Source organism: Salvelinus sp. IW2-2015, linkage group LG18 (assembly GCF_002910315.2).
Source record: "Salvelinus sp. IW2-2015 linkage group LG18, ASM291031v2, whole genome shotgun sequence".
Taxonomy (NCBI): domain Eukaryota; kingdom Metazoa; phylum Chordata; class Actinopteri; order Salmoniformes; family Salmonidae; genus Salvelinus; species Salvelinus sp. IW2-2015.
In genome coordinates, this window is record NC_036858.1 from 42,105,304 (window position 1) to 42,123,427 (window position 18,124).

Genomic DNA, 18,124 nt, shown 5'->3' on the forward strand with positions numbered 1-18,124 from the left:
CTGATCCAAAGGCTGCCCATCCAAACCCAGACAGTTGTCCCTCCCTACTTACTCACACTCACCTACAATCATTCTCTTCTCTTTCTGTTGTCATGTTGGAAGTTGAATAGCTCAATCTTTCCCACCTCCCAACCCAACTTTTTCCTCTCCCCCCTGGTGATCTGATCTGAGATGGTGTTTGTCCTCTCTCTCTTACTCTCCCTCCTTCTCTCTATCTCTTCTCTCTCTCTCTCTCTCTCAAGGGACTCTGCCAGCTCAGGAGCAGATGGGTGACTGGTGATGATATGTTGTTAAAAATAAAGATTCCTGTTAACCCGTTGTCACTTTCTTTCTTTCTTTCTTTCTTTCTTTCTTTCTTTCTTTCTCAAAACACTGCCCACACAACACTTTACAACATAGTTGCAGTACTGTGCCGCTACCACTCTGCAGACAGTAGCCCAGCTGTCTGTCCCGTACGACTGAGCCCTGACCTTAAAAACATGATATTTAATACATGATCGTCAKAAAGACAGCCTCCTGCATTATGCATGACTCGTAAGCAGACATAAATAATGAATGAAACCAGCAATTTTGTGGTTTCTGCCATGCAATTATTTAAATGAAATTTTCTGTCTTGGTTTTTCTTGCTCTCAGCGGATGGAGTTAGTCCAGTGACTGTTTGTCGAAAAGTTATTAAAGGGAACACAAGAGAGGGAAAGCTGTGGGATCAAAATAAATATTCAGGCTAGCTCTGATGGTGCAGACCCCACCAGAGAGAGAGAAAACGACAGACGGAGAGAGTGGGTGTTTTGTGGGTGTCTGTCCTGATATACCTGTCATATGCTAGCATGCAGGCTGGGTTACCTTACAGATACAACGGGAGAGAGGTGACTTATGGGACAGGAATATTCCTCTCACATTACTTTGGCTCCATCAGATACGCTGATCCATTTCCTGCACTAAACAGCAGCACTGAAATAAATTAAATATACGGACAGTCAGTTGTATATAGGCTATAACCCCAAAAGGTTAATCAGAATCTTGCCTTCAAACGCATCAGCCATATCGTGCTCTGCCAGATTGTCAACTTTTAAAACTTCAGAGGGATTCTAAAGTGGGCCAGAGAGAGAGAGAGAGGGGAGAGCTGTTAGCTTTGAAAGAGAGTCCAGCAGCAGTGAGGGGTCCTTCCTAAAAGGGGAAACAGATTTTGCCACTGCTCTGATCATTAATATATTCATCTATTTTTTTCCAGGAGGTTTTGCTTTAAGCCCCCATATTGCAGAGGGCTCTCAGGTTTGTCTAAGGACAGACAATACTCCCTCTGGGTGAAGTGGCTCCATTCAGAGGACCTCAATAGTCCTACTGAAGTAGCTAGAGAATGGGTGGGAAAAGCCCAGGCGAGAGAAAAGAGAGGGGAGTTAGCACACAATGCAAACGGCCTCTTTGGTTTTCTGATGATATTGACTGAAGACCGGAAGAAAGAGTACCTACATGCGGTTCTCCATTGTGTGTCTTTGTGTGTCAATGTGCACCTTGCTCCTCTGAGAGCTGTACTTGACCCATACCTCCTCACAACATACAACACCATACCACTCCACCCCAACTTAGATTTTTATGTTTCTTGCCCTACGTTGTGTACATCTTTAGTTCACAACACTCTGCTGCGTTGTGGTTTGTCATTGACATGACTGCTGTTTGTTAAGCTATTTTTCTTGTGTTCATAGTCAATTAGAGGCACCACATCAAATGGCAGAAGAAAACGTGACGTCAAGCTCCCACAGTTCATACTCAATATAGATCTTATCAGATCCCCTAGAAAATGGTTAATGTGGGCAAGTTTTGTATCATCATTCACCCCCACTCCATTCTCTGCCACTACCTCTGACAACTCCCCCCCACCTTCTGCACACACACACTCCCCTCACTACCAGCCCCACTCCCACTCCGTGACCTCACCACCCTGAACACACATACACACACACTACACACGTGTGCCTACCTCTGTTTGATTTGTGCTGCTCACTGAGATCTGAACTGAACTGGAGAAGAGGAGAGACATTGGAGAGGGGGGGGGAAACTAGAGAGAAATAGGAGAGGAGGATAGAGAAGAGAAGAGAGAGAAGCTTCACTCACAGACGCTGACATTCATATAGCGATCACAGATCTTGTAGGACTCGTATGGGGTAAGGCTCCACATGTGACTGAGTGGGACCTACAGATACCCAATACTGTGCTTTGGGACTTGACACCACACTGGGAGTTGTGCTGATGCAGCCGGACACCTACTAAAGCAGAACGCAAGCTCCAAGGGAGGGAAAGGGGCATCCAACAACAACCTGTGTTGTTTGCTCGAGCTCCTCCTCCCGTCCATCTCTCATCCTTTCGTCCATCTCTCCTCTCATCCCTCATATTCTGCTCTGGAGTGGGAGAGTCTGTCTGCACTGTGAGGTAAGGACAAGCGTTGTTGTCAAGTGCCTGTGTGTGCATCATCTTGAAATGTTCATATCGATAAACAAGTCTGGATGTTATTCAAACTTGTTTCTACATCAGAGAGGTTCATTTTTTTCTCTCAGCCTCAGGAGGTTGGAGAAAGCTGTGTGGGGGTTTGGAGCACTTTGCGTTTGTTGTCGGTGGGACAAATAKATGATGCAAATAGTGAAGATTTKATGTATTTTTTCTGGGTTTTATTTACTTCATTTTCTACATACTGTAGCTTTCCTCTAAACCACTGTATGTTTCACTCTGACCGCTTGTCTGTCAATCATTTGTATGTCTCTCTGGCAGTCAACCTGCCTTTTCTCTGTCTCTCTGTCAGCCGGTATCTCAGTCTGTTCCTCTAGCTCCCCATAAGAGTTGCTAAGTGTGATTGTGTAGTGATAGCAGAAGGAAAGAGGACATAATGAAGGAGGACATCAGAGAGATCCAGCAATAATGTGTGTGTGTGCGTGTGTGCGTGCGTGCGTGTGTGCGTGCGTGCGTGTGTGCGTGCGTGCGTGCGTGCGTGCGTGCGTGCGTGTGTGTGAGAGTGTGAGAGTGTGAGAGAGAGAGCGAAAGTGAGGGTGAGAAAGAGGGGGTGGTGGATATAAGGGAGAGAGACGGCTAACACATTCAGACACACTAGCAGTTGGGTAGAAGCACCCTCTACACTCCACCTCCCACCCCCTCGCCATATCATGTCCCCCCAAATCATATCCCATATTGGTGAGGATACACAAAATCCTTTGGGGACCTACCCATGCCATTTAATCTGTCCCTCTAACCCACTCACAGGAGGCAGATGGGACCCCCTAAGTCTAGGACAGAAGACATCTGACACAGTGTCTGTACCGATAACAAAGCAAACCAAAATTGGTTCTGTGAAAGTTCCCAGAACATTTGTTAGGTCTGAGCAAATCTTCTCATAACACAAAAACTGTCCAGTCGTGGTGATGATTATAGAATGTTTGTATAAAACATTTGCCTGATGTTTCAAGAACGTTCCTAGAACACATTTAATCTGTTTTTTAAAGGCTCCTAGAATGTTTCATTAGGTTGTGGGAAGAGTCTAATGAGAACAAAAATATATGTTCCCAAAACACAAAAACTGTMCAATTGTGCAGATGATTAYACGGCGCTTCTTTTAGGGACTAAAAAACCTTCACTTAATGTTAAAAGAACGTTCCCAGAGGGGCCTCCCGGGTGGCGCAGTGGTCTAGGGCACTGCATCGCAGTGCTAGCTGCGCCACCAGAGTCTCTGGGTTCGCGCCCAGGCTCTGTCGCAGCCGGCCGCGACCGGGAGGTCCGTGGGGCGACGCACAATTGGCATAGCGTCGTCCAGGTTAGGGAGGGTTTGGCCGGTAGGGATATCCTTGGCTCATGGCGCTCCAGCGACTCCTGACTGGCGGGCCGGGCGCAGTGCGCGCCAACCGAGGTGAGCGCAGGCTGCACGGTGTTTCCTCCGACACATTTGGTGCAGCTTGGCTTCCGGGTGGAGGCGCGCTGTGTTAAGAAGCAGTGCCGGCTTTGGTTGGGTTTGTGCTTCGGAGGACGCATGGCTTTCGACCTTCGTCTCTCCCGAGCCCGTACGGGAAGTGTAGCGATGAGACAAGATAGTAATACTAGCGATTGGATTACCACGAAAATTGGGGAGAAAAGGGAGAAAATTAAAAAATTAAATTAAAAAAAGAAACGTTCCCAGAACACATTTAATGTGTTCTTTAAAGGTTCCCAGAATGTTTCATTGGGTAGTCGGAACAATTTGGTGGCAACATTGTGGGGACATTACTAATGATACAGTATGTTCCCAAAACAAAAACTGTACAGGGTTGTGCGGAAGATTCTACAATGTTTCTTTTAGGGTGCAAAAAACATTCACCTGGTTATACAAGAATTCTCCCAGAGCATATTTTGCCTGTTATTTTAAGGTTCCCAGCATGTTTCATTAGGTTATTGGAACATTGTGTGGATACGACAAGAGATATGTTCCAAAAACACAAAAACTGTCCATTTGTGCTCATTATTACAATGTTTCTATTAGGTTGAAAAAAATGTTGCCTGAAGTTGCAAGAACATTCCCAGAACACATTTTTGATGTTCTTCAAAAGTTCCTAAAACATGTATTTAGGTTGTGGGAACATTGTGAGACTATGACAAGAGATAGGTTCCCAAAACACAAGAACTGTTCAGTTGTAAGTCCGTTTTTATGATGCTCATAGCATTGTTTTATGTTTAAGGTGATATTTCATTGATGTTCACACAATATACATTTKATCTTTTCTTTGAGGTCCTCAGAACATTTCAAGAACATTTAGAAAATGTTATATTTAAGTTTGTGTAGCTCCTTAAAACATAAGCATATTGGAATACATCCCCATTGTGTTTCTCTCCAGATATAGCGTCAATTCGCATAGTGTACTTTTGGGTGATATAGAGAAACATTACATTTACATTTCATTCACAGGACATTTGAACAACATTTAATCATACAAAGACACCCACCCATATGTTCTACACTTAATATGTTGATAATGTGCACATTATTTCATTTATAGGACATTTAATTACACAAACATACTTTTTCACATCATATGTTGACAATCTGCACATGCAGGCTTTGARCCTGCAATGTTTGGTTCCACTAGAAAGATAATTAACCTTCTGCAACACCAGTGGATAGCTATGGCCTTGTGKTTTTTTTTGCAGTCAAACATGGTCAATCAGGACACAACACAGAACAGTTATTAAAATGTTCCCATCCTCTTCATATTCTGTGTAATTGTAACACTGCATATTATGATTTTATTTCTTCATCACATATGTTGAAAATCTTATGAAATGTGATTTTGAAATTGAGAAAAGGTTAAAAAAAAGAAAACTTATTTAGTTTGATGGTTCAGAGTCTGTATTTAAAAAGCATATGAATACATAAGAATACAAGTTATATAAAGGAAGCTCTTTCCAACTGAAATCACATTTCACAAGACTTTCAACATATGATGAAGAAAGAAAATCACAAATTACAGTCTTACAAGTACACAGAATTTGAAGAGGATGTGAACATTTTATAACTCAGAAATTGTGTTATGTGTCCTTATTGACCATATTTGACTAATAAAAAAGCTCCACAAGGCCAAAGCTATCCCCTGGTGGCGAAGAGGGTTAATTATCTGGCTGCAGTTCTGAAGATTGCATCTTCAATCCCACATATTCTGTAACCATTTTTCTGTAACCAAGTGAAATTGAGGCTCAGATATACTCTACTAAAAGAGAGGTTGTCTTTATTTCATCCAGATATATGAATCCAGTCAGAAATGCAGGAAAAAAAGCATTGTGTAAACATTGACGGTTCAAATAAATAAAAAAAATCCTACTTTGAGACGCTTGATATGCTGATCCTAGATCAGCACTCAGTCTTGTAAATATGGGCCTTGGAAAGTATTCAGACCCCTTCACTTTTTTCTAATTTYGTTACGTTACAGCCCTATTCTAAAATGTATTCAATTGTTTTTTCCCCCTCATCAATCTACACACAACACCCCATAACAACAAAGCAAACAGGCAAATTTATTAAAACCAAAATACTGAAATATTACATTTACACAAGTATTCAGACCCTTTACTCAGTACTTTGTTGAAGCACCTTTGGCAGCGATTACAGCCTCGAGTCTTCTTGGGTATGACGCTACAAGCTTGGCACACCTGGTTGATGTTTTGGTCAACGCGGACTGGAATATGTTCCGGTCAGACTCAGAGAACAACATCGACTTATACGCTGACTCKGTGAGTGCGTTTATAAAGAAGTGCATTGGAGATGTCTTTGACTATTAAAACCTACCCTAACCAGAAACCGTGGATGGATGGCGGCATTTGCGCAAAACTGAAAGCGTGATCCACCGCATTTAACCATGGAAAGAGGTCTGGGAAAATGTCTGAATATAAACAGTGTAGCCATTCCCTCCGCAAGGCAGTCAAACAAGCGAAATGCCAGTACAGGGACAAGGTGGAGTCACAATTCAACGGCTCAGACACTAGACGTATGTGGCAGGGTCTACAGGAAATCACGTACTACAAAAAKAAATCCAATCACGTCAAGGACACCGATGTCACRCTTCCAGACAAACTAAACACCTTATTTGTAGATTATACAGTGCCACTCTCGCGGCMCGCTAACAAGGACTACGCCCTTGTTAGAAGACTAGTCAAGGATCATATCACCTCCACCTTACCGGCCACCCTAGMCCCACTTCAGTTTGCATACCGCCCCAACAGATCCACAGACGACGCAATCGCCATCACACTGCACACTGCCCTATCCCATCTGGACAAAATTAATACCTATGTAAGAATGCTGTTCATTGACTACAGCTCAGCATTCAACACCATAGTACCCTCCAAGCTCATCATCAAGATGGACGCCCTGGATCTCAACCCTGACCTGTGCTATTGGGTCCTGGACATTCTGACAGGCCACTCCAAGGAGGTAAAGGTAGGAAACAACATCTCAACTTTGCTGACCCTCAACACTGGGGCCCCACAAGGGTGCGTGCTCATCCCCCTCCTGTACTCCTTGTTCACCCACGACTGCGTGGCCATGCACGCCTTCAACTCAATCATCAAGTTTGCAGACGACACAACAGTAGTGGGCTTGATTACCAACAACAGCCTACAGGGAGGAGGTGAGGGCACTCGGAGARTGGTGTCGGGAAAACAACCTCTCACTCAACATCAACAAAACAAAGGAGATGATCGTGGACTTCAGGAAACAGTAGCGGGAGCACCCCCTTATCCACATCGAAGGGACAGCAGTGGAGAAGGTGGAAAGTTTTAAGTTCCTCGGCGTATACATCACAGACAAACTGAAATGGTCCACTCACACAGACAGTGTGGCGCCTCTTCAACCTCAGGAGGCTGAAGAAATTTGGCTTGTCACCCAAAACCCTGACAAACTTTTACAGTTGCACAATCGAAAGCATCCTGTCGGGCTGTATCACAGCCTGGTATGGCAACTGCACCACCCTCAACTGCAAGGCTCTCCAGAKGGTGGTGTGGTCTGCACAAMGCATYACTGGGGGCAAACTACCTACCCTCCATGACACCTACAACACCCAATGTCACAGGAAGGCCAATAAAATCATCAAGGACATCAACCACCCGAGCCACTGCCTGTTCACACTGCTACCATCTAGACGGCGAGATCAGTACAGGTGCATCAAAGCTGGGACTGAGAGACTAAAAAACAGCTTCTATCTCAAGGCCATCAGACTGCTAAACAGCAATCACTAACTCAGAGAGGCTGCTGCCTACATTAAGACCCAATCACTGGCCACTTTAATAAATGGATCACTAGTCACTTTATACAATGCACTCTATATAATGCCACTTTAATAATGTTTACATATCTTACATTACTCATATCACATGTATATACTGTATTTTATACCATCTATTGCACCTTCGCCATCGCTCATCCATATACTTACATGTACATATTCTCATTCACCCATTTAGATTTGTGTGTATTATCTAGTTGTTGGGGAAATGTTAGATTACTTGTTAGATATTACTGCACTGTCGGAACTAGAAGCCCAAGCATTTCGCTACACTCGCATTAACATCTGCTAACCATGTGTATGTGACAAATTAAATTTGATTTGATTTGATTTATTTGGGGAGTTTCTCCCATTCTCTGCAGATCCTCTCAAGCTTTGTCAGGTTGGACGGGTAGCTATTCGCTGCACAGCTATTTTCAGGTGTCTCCAGAGATGTTCGATCGGGTTCAAGTCCGGGCTCTGGCTGGGCGACTAAAGGACATACAGAGACTTGTCCTGAAGCCACTCCTGTGTTGTCTTGGCTGTGTGCTTAGGGTCATTGTCCTGTTGAAAGGTGAACYTTCACCCCAGTCTGAGGTCCTGAGAACTCTGTAGCAGGTTTTCATCAACGATCTCTCTGTACTTTGTTCATCTTTCCCTCAAGAACGACTAGTTTCCCAGTCCTTGCCTCTGAAAAACATCCCCACAGCATGATGCTGCCACCACCATGCTTCACCGTAGGGACGGTATTGGCCAGGTGATGAGTGGTGCCTGGTTTCCTCCAGATGTGACGCTTCGGATTCAGGCCTGAGTAAAGCATCTGAATACTTATGTAAATGGAATATTTTAGTTTATTTATTTTAAAAAATTGGGTGGAAAAATTGAAGTTTTTTTTTGTTGCTTTGTCATTAAGTGGTTTTGTGTCTAGATTGATATGGACAATTAAAACAAATCAATTTTAGAATAAGGCTGTAACATAACAAAATGTGGAAAAAGTCGAAGGGTCTGAATACTTTCCGAGTGCACTGTACAGTATGTGGCACCAGTTATGAACCCATTAGACATGAAGCTGTAGAAAACACCAATAATCTCAATTTATGTGCCTCCTTCCATCACACTTTGCCTTCTTTTGCTCCATTTCTCATTTATTACTCTGGACCCCATCCTCCCCCTCTTCTCATTTCTCAAAATGTTCTCTCTCTCCCTCACTCCGCATCTCTCATTTCTCTCTCTTTCAATCTTTCTCACTCTCACCTCCCTCTCTCATTTCTCTCCCTATCTCCCTTCCTCCCTCTCTGTAAAAGCTTTATGGGTTGTTCACTCCACTACTGGGATAATGAGATCCTCCATACTTTGTAATGATGCAACTGTTGTTGTACCTCAAAGGTCCCAGGGCCTGATCAAGACTCAGATGCATATGCCTAGAACCTACGTACAATTGTCATCTGATCTGCAGGGCACAGCCTTGACGCCGACAGACACACGTTGAGAAGCAGGCGTTTTTTGAAGCCTGTGACTTTGAACGAATGCATTTTTTCTCTGGGGACGAGAGCCAAGACCTGTAATCATATCTACAAATCATCACAACAGTGAGAACAGAAAAGAAAAAACAGCMCAATCTGAAATCTGTTTCAAAGTTCTTGTGGCTTTGTCTGCTTTTGTCAAGAGAATCTGTCCTCCAATTGGATTATACTGAAGCACCTCCAGATGTTGTTTTTTCAATCTAAATTGGCGGGTTTCCGTTAACAAAGGCTGCAACGCCCATGAAAAAATACCCTCTATTTAGAGAACAAACACATTTGTACTGGCATACTATAAATAGATCTATATATTCACATGAATCCACTTCTGAGAGACATTTGCAACCCACTTCACGCTTTGAAAGTCGTACGATGAGTGATTTTCACCAAGTGTCAAGCTGCGCTATACAGATCCCAGTAATATAGCGTGGCAATTTGCTTTCCCGCATGAATAATTCCATGTGAATAGCAGAAATGTTTCCTCATATCAATGAATCATCTGCTGCTAGACCTCTTTAGTACATCATGAACAGTAGGAGCAGAACTGTATGTGATGGAACTGATGGATGCTTTTGACCTTTCCCCTGCTCTTTCAGTCCCTGGGAGACGGCAGAGTGGTGACAGTGTGAATGATGGCAGCAATGGCCCTGTCCTGGTATCTCTGCCTGGCCGTGACTCTCCTCTGTGGCCCCTCCTGGCCCCAAGGACACTCGGCTCTGGCCCCTGAGAATGAGGTGCCACTCCGCCCCACCGCCTGGCTGCCTGATGGAAAGGTCACCTCCATACATCTGCCCAAAGGACGCACCCGGAGGTAMAGTATAGAGACCACGTCAGGGGAGGTGGATAGTATTGCACACTGAATGTTTATGTTCTGTGTCCTGGACAAAAATTGAAATACTTAAGAAAGGCCCCTGTTTAAAATACTGTCACTACAATAGGCTATGTTATTACAAGCTACCTAAATGGTAATTTCCTATGTAATTCTTCATGGGTTTACGGAAAAACAATGATAGCCTTAATCTTAATAGCCATTTCTTTGGTTGTTGGAAAGGCAGTGGTTGAGCGTAGTGTGGCCCCATTGGCAGGAAGAGCAACCCACTTGGCCCGGGCTCTGCTGATCATGTCAGTGGTAGASCTCTAACACTGGGAGCTGTAAATTGGAATATGGGCATCCCTGTGAGCTGTCCATCTGTCCATCCATGCATTAAAAAACAGATTTTTTTTAAATTAGAAGAAAATCCGCTAATTATGATTCGAATTAATCAATCAGTTAAACTATGTATTGCCCTTGACAACATTAGCATGGCACAGCTGTTGATAAACTGCAGCACATCAGCAGTTGATCCAGAAAATACATGTAAAAGAATGATGCTATTTTTCAACRGGCAGAGTAAATATTCTGGAGCCTATGACAACATAGTGGTCAATTACATATCAATATTGAATGTCTCACCTTGATGAGTTATGTTGGTGAWAATACAAAGATGATCAAATATTGATGTCTGAGTCTGTGATTGATAATGAGAGTCATGGTTAATTGGTGAGTTTGAATCTAGTTATATTGTGAAGGAGATGAACAATAAGCTTGTAGAAGGAGACCAGAATGTCTAAGCACAGAAATGTGGTGTTGGATTGACAMCTGTAGTCTAACATTGTGTGTCCATAGTCTGCAGTTCTGTGGATTGTGATCGCACACGGTGAGGAGGGATATCTAATGTAGCAATCCAATGACAAATGTTTCATGGTCCAATAATTGCCCAACATTMCAAAGCAACATTGCTGTCTTCATGCTATGCACGATTTTAGAAGGTTACAGCAAAGAGATATCCATCTGTACTGCGCAGGTCGATGAAAGCGTATCACAGATCGTTAGTTTAACTCTCCTTGTTTGCTTTACGAGCTTATCAGTGTATTGGAGAAACAAAGGAGTGGACATTTTCGAAAAACACTTGGAATGCTTTGAYGGCTACATGTTACAGTACTTTTCTTAGTTACAGTATGTTATTACATTTGTAAGGGGGAAGAAAAATACATGAGAATTTCATAGWCAATCCCTTTTTCGTGTGGTACCTATCTTTGTGCAGACTGTACTTCACATTGAAGAAGAACGTTGTGATGATGTCTGTGACCGTCAGTCCCTGTGACCTCCCCATCGAATGGACCCTCGCAGCCCGAACCCTGAAGGACAAACCGCCTAAAAGTCTACACTGTAAGTGGGAAACACTGATAGAAAATAAAAGYAACTACACACAACACCCTCTCACATGCAATTCCTATTCATATCAATTCAGTTTCATTACACCTCAATCCAATTCACACTGGAGCCATTTATTTTTGACATAGTGTCCATTTAAAGACTAACCCTGGTCATAAATGTCTACAAGATAGGAGAGACTTAATCAGTCCATTGGTCTTGCTCTCTCTCTTTCCACCTCTCTCTCTATTCCTCTCTCCCTCTCTCTTACTCACACACACGCAGTACTGAGCCCAGGACTAGTATATCACTGGACAATCTGTCCAACCATTTTRCCTTCAAAGCAAGAAGGACAGTAATATCTAAATGTCACACTTTTTTCCTGAATGTAAGAGAGATTAGAAGGACGTTTGTATTAAAGTATGATTATATCTGGATCACATATAGTACAGTGGCTTGCGAAAGTATTCACCCCCTTGGCATTTTTTCCTATTTTTTGCCTTACAACGTGGAATAAAAATTTATTTTTGGGGGGTTTGTATCATTTGATTTACACAACATGCCTACCACTTTGAAGATGCAAAATATTTTTTTATTATGAAACAAACAAGAAAYAAGACAAAAAAACTGAAAACTTGAGAGTGCATAACTATTCACCCCCCCAAAGTCAATACTTTGTAGAGCCACCTTTTGCAGCAATTACAGCTGCAAGTCTCTTGGGGTATGCCACTATAAGCTTGGCACATCTAGCCACTGGGATTTTTGCCCATTCTTTAAGGTAAAACAACTCCAGCTCCTTCAAGTTGAATGGGTTCCGCTGGTGTACAGCAATCTTTAAGTCATACCACAGATTCCCAATTGGATTGAGGTCTGGGCTTTGACTAGGCCATTMCAAGACATTTAAATTTTTCCACTTAAACCACTCGAGTGTTGCTTTAGCAGTATGCTTAGGGTCATTGTTCTGCTGGAAGGTGAACCTCCATCCCAGTCTCAAATCTCTTGAAGACTGAAACAGGTTTCCCTCAAGGATTTTCCTGTATTTAGCACCATCATTCCTTCAATTCTGTTGAATTCTGTTCCCAGTCCCTGCCGATGAAAAACATCCCCACAGAATGATGCTGCCACCACCATGATTCACTGTGGGGATGGTGTTCTCGGGGTGTTGCGAGGTGCTGGGTTTGCGCCAGACATAGYGTTTTCCTTGATGGCCAAAAACCTACATTTGACCAGAGTACCTTCTTCCATATGTTTGRGGAGTCTCTCACATTACTTTTGGCAAACACCAAACATGTTTGCTTATTTTTTTCTTTAAGCAATGGATTTTTTCTGCCCACTCTTTGATAAAGCCCAGCTCTGTGGAGTGTATGGCTTAAAGTGGTCCTGTGGACAGATACTCCAATCTCCGCAGTGGAGCTTTGCAGCTCCTTCAGGGTTATCTTTGGTCTCTTTGTTGCCTTTCTGAATAATGCCCTCCTTGCCTGGTCCATGAGTTTTGGTGGGTGGCCCTCTCTTGGCAGGTTTGTTGTGGTGCCATATTCTCTATTTTTTTAATAATGGATTTAATGGTGCTCCGTGGGATGTTCAAAGTTTCTGATATTTATTTATAACCCAACCCTGATCTGTACTTCTCTACAACTTTGTCCCTGACCTGTTTGGTGAGCTCCTTGGTCTTCATGGTGCCGCTTGCTTGGTGGTGCCCCCTGCTTAGTTGTGTTGCAGACTCTGGGGCCTTTCAGAACAGTATACTGTTCTGTCACATGGGATCATGTGACAGAACATGTGACACTTAAATATAGTCCACCTGTGTGCAATCTAACTAATTATGTGACTCTGAAGGTAATTGGTTGCACCAGATCTTATTTAGGGGCACACCACTTTTCCGTTTACATTTATTTATTTTTTTAAACAAGTATTTTTTTTTATTTCACTTCACAAATTTGGACTATTTTGTGTATGTCCATTACATGAAATCCAAATAAAAATAAATTTAAATTACAGGTAATGCAACAAAATAGGAAAAACGCCAAGGGGGATGAATACTTTTGCAAGGCACTGTATTGCCAATACTTGAGGATAAGGCTTTTTAAATTTGTCATTTAAAATAACACATATAGAGAGGGTTCTGCTTTTTAAAATAACTTTTATAAGATTGATACATAGATAGATTTGTACAGAACGGCATGCAAGTAATAGYCTATACAGTATAAACTGAAAYTCAGCTAAATTCAGACCTTTTCCATTTCATTGAAAATGTCTCATATTGATGCCCAATAGATTGTATTTGCGCTTCTATKGGCTAAGCGAAACCCAAAATAGAGCAAATCTGGTGGAAACCTCTCAAAGAGTTGGATAAATAGAACTTGAGCGTTAAATGGAGAACAGATAAGTCTAAGCTACATAACTACATTCAATTTTTTTTTTTTAATAATAATAATAATCTCTCGTTGAGCACAAAAAGGACAGTTACCAAAAGTAGCCTATTTAGGCTAGCAATAATGKTATGCAACATGGCCCTCACCAGCCTGCTTAGTTAAAATCAGTGGGTATTCTAGATGGACAAATTTACAGCTTTATGAAGTTATACTGTGACACATAAATCATTCAGTGTGAACCCTATGTTCCCCAACGTCTGCCTAAATTATTCACTTCGAATGTGTAACATTTGGTCCCTTTTTATTTCCCAAGGTAAGGAGAAATTATRAAGGATGATGGTGAAAAGGGGTTTATTTGAATAAGGGACAATCTTCTTTGCACTTCATTAATTATAGTTGACTACTGTATTCATTRAAAGTAATCAAGATACGTATTGAACTGTAAGACTGTATCTTCAATGAGTGTGAATGTATGTTCTGTCTAGTGAATGTAAGTATGTGTGTGCATGTATGAGGCAGAATATTAATGACCCGTGGCTTAACGGTGTTTTCTGCACAGGGAGTACCAAGAAGAGTATGCCAGAGGTGTGGTGGAGAGGGCCTGGGACTGAGGACCAGATACACACCTACACTGGCAACGCCATGGACACCTACACAGGTCCTTCCTATGCCCCAGCATCTATCTACATCCTCAGGCTGCGCCCCAAGGACCAGGACACCAGGGCTACCATGTACCTCCATCAGGGCTCTGGGCCCTCAGGGGCCTTCCCAGAGCTTCCCTCTGACCCCCATGTCCACACCCTGGGTGTAGGAATGACCAGTGTCACCCTCAGCTGGAGCCCCAGTACCTCCCTCACAAGACTGCCGCACACCCAACGCAGCTATGACTACTGTGTCCTTGTCAACCGCAAACACAACTACCGCAACCTCTGTGCCGCCCRGGAGGGCATCAGGAAAGAGCGGGAGAAAGACAAGAAACGGCAAAAGAAGGACAAACAAAGGAAAGTAACTGTGTGGCCGATTCTCAAAAACTGGTGGTGGCAGCAGTGGGATGCTGAAACAGATCTTCGGTCACCTGCTGCGCTCCGTGATCAGCATGATGATCTCCAATGTGTTTGTAAGGGAACAGAGAGCGTGTGCACTGTTTCAGAGCTTGTCCCTGACACGCAGTACTACTTTGACGTATTTTTGATTGACAGGCTAAATGGAACCAGTGCAGCATATACTGGAACGTTCGCTCAAACACATGAGGAGGCCCGMCCAGCTATCACACCACTCAGGGAAGGGGAGCTCCGGTGGGTGACYTTCCGGGATGGAGGCTCAACCTCTGGGGAGTTCTTTAGCTTCCGTCCCCGGGGTTGGCAGCAGAGTGGCCTGCTCACTCTCCAGAGCTGCGGAAGCAGTGAGAAGATCAAGGTCACCATCTCCAGCAAGGGCCAAGWGCTTAGCTCCCAGGCTGTGGGAGAAGACTTGGCTCAGATCTGGCTCCAGGGCAGCCAATCCTACCTCATCCACCTGGAGAGAGAGGGAACTGCGCCCCCCAGACAAGATGCTCTAGGGGCACTGAAGGCCTCTGTTAAGATGCAGGCATCCTCTGCTTACCATCGTCAAGGGGTACCTTCGCTCCCCTCCACCCTGCAGATTAAGTCTTTCAACAGGCTGAGGAGCTGTGACTCCATCACCCTGGCCTGGATGGGCACAGAGGAGAGGAGCCTATACTGCGTGTACCGCCGGAGGCTGGGTAAGGGCGAGGGGGAGAAGGGAGGTATGGCACCCTGCCTGGGGCCTGAGTCACGGTCGGACACTGAGAGAGTCCTGTGTAAATACTTCCAGGAGCTAAACCCTCGGCGGGCTGTCACGACGGCCGTGATCGGGGGCTTGGAGCCTGGGGTGGCCTACATGTTTGATGTCTATCTAATGAGACGCTGGGGGATCCCCATAAAGTACAGCAGCAAGACAGTGAGAACCAGGAAGGAGTGCTGAGCTGTTGCCCCCTCCTAGTCTCGTAGTCTGCAGCAGCATTGGACTCAACAAAGAGGTGATTTACAAAGACTTACCATGACAAAGCCATTCTACTATGAGGGAGACTGTTAATAATTGTGGTACACCCTCCGAAGAGTGGTCRCATTTGAACACTGGTACCCATAGATTGGGTAGGAGAAGCAGAGGGGGGACCGCACACCAGCAAAATTAATTCCATTACAGTAACCTGCTGTGCTTTTTGTCTTTTTGTTTATAGTTGTGCCAGTTGTCCAAGTACTTATTCTGAGTCTGAGTACAAAGKAGGATAGAGGTTTTTGATGACAAARAATGTCAGCAAAGACTGTGCCCAAAAATATGCAACAGAAACAGATGGAGCTTTGATCGTACTTTACAATGGGGATAGAGAACGTATGGCAAGAACCTACAGAATATATTTAGTGCTGCATTGTTTTGTTCTATATTCTACAGGCTTAAAACACAGATGGGGTAATCTATTGATGCTTAGCGCAAAGTCAGTGTGTAGGCTATCTTGTGTTCTGCTTTCGCATGAAGCAGGTAAAATGAGCTAGCGTCTMGCGTTATTGTCTTTGATGTATTTTAATTGTGCTATGCTTAAAATGCACCAATAAACACATTAGTATCTGTATCTCGGTATCAACATCAAATATCCTCTTTTGTTTGACTCTTWGCTGACAGTTAGTTGAGAAAATGATTAAATTGAGAAATCAATGTGACCCTAATGTTAACACTTGCATTTATTTATCTCTACTTGGATGATTACTACAAAACTAAAGAAAACGACTGAAAATCATGATTGCYTAGCTGCCATACCTGCTTCAACAGACAGAATGGGTGGTCATCAACCTGTGATATCAGAAGGTCCTGATTCCACAAAACACGCAAAAAAAGTAACCAATACGAGTGCGTTTTTGCATCGACGTAAGCACGTTTTCGTTAAGCCTGTTGCATGCTTCCCAGTCGAAACAGTTTGTGCCTATATTATGCCTAAATTAAAATGTGTGATGTTTTTGTTCGTTTTGGTGTTGGACTGATTTTTTGGAGGCTGTTCGCACACACAACATAAAATGTTTTTATCTTGAGGCAAGTCAAAGTTCGGTAGCCGAAGTCTACGCCCCTTCGTCTGTGATTGGTCAACAGTAGGGGTGGGAACTATGGACAGGATTTTCCAATTAAGTGTTTGCTGTGATTCAACAAGAGAGCGCAGAAGAAAATCGTTTTCATGAAAAAAAATTCACTTCAAAAGTACTGCACCAAAAATCTTAGCTAGATGTACAATTGTGTGACTTAGACCTCCTCAACAGAAATGTAAAAATCAATGACAGATTTATTGATTTATCTTAGATTAATTTTGAATATAAAATTAGTTGTTTAGATCCTGGATGCTGATTGGTTGATATGCAGGAGTTGAGGGACACCATAACATGTTAATCTCATAATTCCACTGTCCCACAGCCCAGGGAGGAAAATCATAAACGTCATCTCACTGGGGGAAAAAAGCAGATTATATATATTTTCCAATGCTACTATTTGGTTTGCAACAGTTGGGGGTTGTATAAACCTACCTGTCTGCCTCTACATTCTGAGCAACAATGTGTTATTTTAAAAATGCTWTCACTCCCATGCCAGCAGGCTAGCTAGCCCAAGAATAAACATGGGACTAATAATTCACCATGGAAACCGTAAATACTCGGAATGCCATTAATTCATTAACCAGCACAGTGCCAACGGCCTATGTAGGCCTATTGGATATTTTTTTTATTTGAATCTGTTTAGTTTAGCAACATTGAATGAATAGAATGATTAGAATTAAGGACTGGGTCAAAACATGAGAGAAGAACTAAAGATCATCCCGCTTGGGTAGAAACTTCAGAATGCAAAAGTTATCCGATACGGGCYAGGATGCAAGGGACATAATGGCTGTGAGATTTATTGGCAGCCCCTAACRTTGAGAACAGAAAGCGCTGGGCCATTTTAGCCGGCAACGATGTGAGTGGGACGTCCCATTTTCCACCATAGAAGAGGAAAGCACTGACTGTCAATATTTTACCTTTATTTAACTAGGCAAGTCAGTTAAGAACAAATTCTTACTTACAATGACAGCCTACTGTAGGAACAGTGGTTTAACTKCCTTGTTCAGGGGCAGATAGACAGATTTTACCTTGTCAGCTCAGGGATTTGATCATGCAACCTTTCGGTTACTAGTCCAACGCTCTAACCACTAGGCTACCAGTACCAGGACCATGGACAATACTTCCACTCGTGTGCCAT

The 18,124-nt window shown here is 43.2% G+C and overlaps 1 protein-coding gene across 1 annotated transcript; it reads left to right on the top strand.

Annotated features, from left to right (window-relative positions):
* The first annotated feature begins 2,035 nt into the window (after window positions 1-2,035).
* LOC111977392 (protein NDNF-like) lies at window positions 2,036-16,868 on the top strand. Its single transcript, XM_024006791.3, has 4 exons — window positions 2,036-2,427; window positions 9,883-10,097; window positions 11,371-11,495; window positions 14,412-16,868. The coding sequence occupies exons 2-4, from the start codon at window positions 9,916-9,918 to the stop codon at window positions 15,833-15,835; spliced, it is 1,731 nt and encodes a 576-aa protein (XP_023862559.1). The 5' UTR covers window positions 2,036-2,427; window positions 9,883-9,915; the 3' UTR covers window positions 15,836-16,868.
* Window positions 16,869-18,124: the final 1,256 nt, after the last annotated feature.